This window comes from Micropterus dolomieu, linkage group LG18, assembly GCF_021292245.1.
Source record: "Micropterus dolomieu isolate WLL.071019.BEF.003 ecotype Adirondacks linkage group LG18, ASM2129224v1, whole genome shotgun sequence".
NCBI lineage: Eukaryota > Metazoa > Chordata > Actinopteri > Centrarchiformes > Centrarchidae > Micropterus > Micropterus dolomieu.
In genome coordinates this window covers 3,057,114-3,060,211 of record NC_060167.1, presented here as the reverse complement: position 1 = coordinate 3,060,211, position 3,098 = coordinate 3,057,114, and the positions used below count along the sequence as shown (strand labels likewise).

The window sequence follows — 3,098 nt, the reverse complement described above, 5'->3', positions numbered from 1 at the left end:
AGAAGAACAACATGTGTGGAATTACATTTGTGATACCAAACTCATACATGTAAATGAGCACCATGTCTGAGAACAGTTTAACATCAGTTATTCTCTCTCGTCCGCTGCAGCTCAGTAAACCACTCACCAGGGACGCTGTAGCAGACAAATGGTAATCTGGTTTCACAGGGAAGAAACTTCCATGTTCCTGAACTCTGCAAAGCTGCAACACCGCATGCGACCCTCATCGAGCCTAATGGGTTGGAACCTGAGTACCAGTATGTGAATGAGAAGCTACTCCCATCAGACCAGTAAAAGTCAGGATCTCTGAACAAACCAACCCATGCCAAGTATCCAACCGGCACCACGTTCGCAACCGCCTGGTTCTCATTCTGGTTCCTCACAATGGCCAGGTCTATAAAGTTCTTCCTGCAGTAGCTCTGAGCACTGGACCAACTCATTGCTACTTTCACACCAACAAATTCAGGATTCAGCTGAGTTCCTGCAGTTAATTTTTTAAAATCAGGGAATTGTTAAGTTCACATATTATCCTGACAGAATCAGAAATAAATACAGAAACAATTAAATGCTCAATAATACAGTAAATAATTAAATAAACGTAGATATTAAAACACAAAAACATATACATTTAAAAAAATCATTTATAAATAAGATTGTACAGGACAATAAATAATTAAGATTATTAATACAAAGGTGAATAAATAATTTAATTAAAAGATATATACATTTGTCTCACTGTATAATTTAATTACTGCCCACACACACATACTTACCTCTGTAACAGATAAAGAAACGTTTTGCATAGCAATTATCAACCCACCAAGTTCCATCCTTTGCAACTTTCACACAGAATTCATGAGCTGAATAAACGTGTTGGCTTTCATACTTCCAGTTCCTATATTCAGCTCCTGTCCCTGTGTAGCCGTCTGACCACCTCCAGTTGATTTTGGTGTACAGGCCAATCCAGACATTAGAGCTGAGACCAAAAGATGAAACTGTGTTAAGAAACTTGTTTATTTCCTCAGTGTTTTCAATGGTGGCCAGGTCCATGTATATCTCTCTGCAGTGGGTCTGAGCTTCAGTCCAGTTCATAGGATCAGCAACATAGTGGTACTGATGTGGGAGGCATGAGGAGAAGATGTCCCAACCTGTGAGGGGAACAAGTGTCATTTGTTAAAGGTGGTACCCACAGTCTGAGTTTGTCTGTTAACATTACTGAAGGTTTTAATTTGTTGGTGGGCTTATTGGATCTGTATTAACATTAATAGCTTCTAAAATAGATTTTAAATGTTAATTGCCATTTTAATTTTATGGTGACCCTCTCCTGGGTTGTGTTGCATGGGTTTAAGTCCAAAGATGGTCACATAAATGTGGTTAGTCACTAAGTACCATTTTGAAGTACTCGTAGTTTACTCGAGTATTTCCATATTCTGCTACTCTATACTTCTACTTTACATTTTAGAGCAAAATTTTGCACCTTTTACTCCACGGTATTTATCTGACAGTTACAGTTACTCACAAAAGTGAGTGCATCCCTCACATTTTTGTAAATATTTGATTATACCTTTTCATGTGACACTGAATGACTGACACTTTGCTACAATGTAAAGTAGTGAGTGTACAGCTTGTATAAGGTAAATGAAAATGTCCAAATTAGACCCAAAATGTCAATATTATGTGTGGCCACCATTATTTTCAAGCACTGCCTTAACCCTCTTGGGCATGGAGTTCACCAGAGCTTCACATACTGCCCTGCGGCCCAGACTCTGAAGGGAGGGGATTATGCTCAGCTTCAGTATATCACAGTACATGTTGACATTCATGGTTCCCTCAATGAACTGGAGTTCCCCAGGGCCAACAACCCCAGACCATGACCCTCCCACCACCATGCTTGACTGTAGCCGCCACACGCTTGACACCATCTGAACCAGATAAGTTTATTTTGGTCTCATCAGACCACAGGACATGAATCCAGTAATCCATGTCCTTAGTCCGCTCGTCTTCAGCAAACTGTTTGCGGTCTTTCTTGCATCATCTTTAGAAGAGGCTTCCTTCTGGGACGACAGCCATGCAGACAAATTTGATTTGTGCGGTGTATGCCCTGAGCACTGACAAGCTAATAGGTGAAGGCAAACTGCGCACCTGATAGGCCAGGGAAATAGTCTGAACGATCCAGTTGCTGATGGTGTGTTTAGAAGCGGGGAGCCCAGCCTTGGGGGACCCGAAACACACCAGCAACTGGTCTGCTTTCCTCCACCGGGAAGACCTCAGAGTGTAAATACTCAGTGCTCTGACAGGGCAGAGCAGATGAAGTCTCCCGTCCTCCGCCGTCACATGAGGTGGGGGATGAAACGCCTGCAGCACCGTGGACCCTGCCAGTCTGGCCGGAACCTTAGGGACATAACCTGGACAAGGGTGCATGATGGCCCTGACCCTCCCCGGGGCAAACTCCAGGCATCGGGGAGACACCGACAGTGCCTGGAGATCCCCCACCCTCCTCAGAGAGGTGATAGCAAGGAGAAAAGTCATTTTAAGGGTCAGGTGCTTGGCCTCAGCCGACTCCAGGGGTTCGAAGGGGGCCTCAGCCAGCGCTTCAAGAACCACTGCCAGGTCCCAGGTGGGAACCCTGGAACGAGTCACGGGTCTCATCCTCCGGGCTCCACGGAGGAAGCACACGACCAGCGGAAGCCTCCCCAAGGGCCCATCACTCAGAGGGGCGTGGAATGCTGCAATGGCAGCCACATATACTTTGAGCGTGGACGGGGAGAGGCCAGCGGAGAAACGGTGCTGGAGGAACTCCAGTATCACAATTACCGAGCAGGTAACTGGGTCCACCGCCCCTTCTCTGCACCAGGTGGTGAACACATTCCACTTTAGGCCGTACATCCTTCTTGTGGACGGGGCTCTGGAGCTGAGCAACGTTTCGACTGCTCCTGTCGTCAGACTTGCCTCTAAGAACTGCGCCCCCTCAGGGGCCAGACCCATAGCTGCCACAGGGCGGGGTGCGGGTGAAAGATCTGGCCCTCCGCCTGGGACAGCAGGTCTCTCCTCAGAGGGACCTGCCAGGGCGGGCCCTCGAGGAGCGATATTAAATCCGA

The 3,098-nt window shown here is 46.5% G+C and overlaps 1 protein-coding gene across 2 annotated transcripts in view; it reads right to left on the bottom strand.

Moving 5' to 3' along the window:
* Positions 1 to 1,191, bottom strand: part of LOC123956667 (secretory phospholipase A2 receptor-like) — a 3,053-nt gene extending 1,862 nt beyond the window's left edge. Inside the window, exons 1-2 of one of the 2 annotated variants that reach the window (XM_046029020.1) lie at positions 774 to 1,191; positions 128 to 481 (exon numbers count right to left, since the gene is read on the bottom strand). In XM_046029020.1, the coding sequence (XP_045884976.1) occupies positions 128 to 481; positions 774 to 1,170 (751 nt within the window). In that variant the 5' untranslated portion in view covers positions 1,171 to 1,191. The remainder of the gene's footprint in view (positions 1 to 127; positions 482 to 773) is intronic. The other variant, XM_046029021.1, reaches the window with a different exon arrangement.
* Positions 1,192 to 3,098: the final 1,907 nt, after the last annotated feature.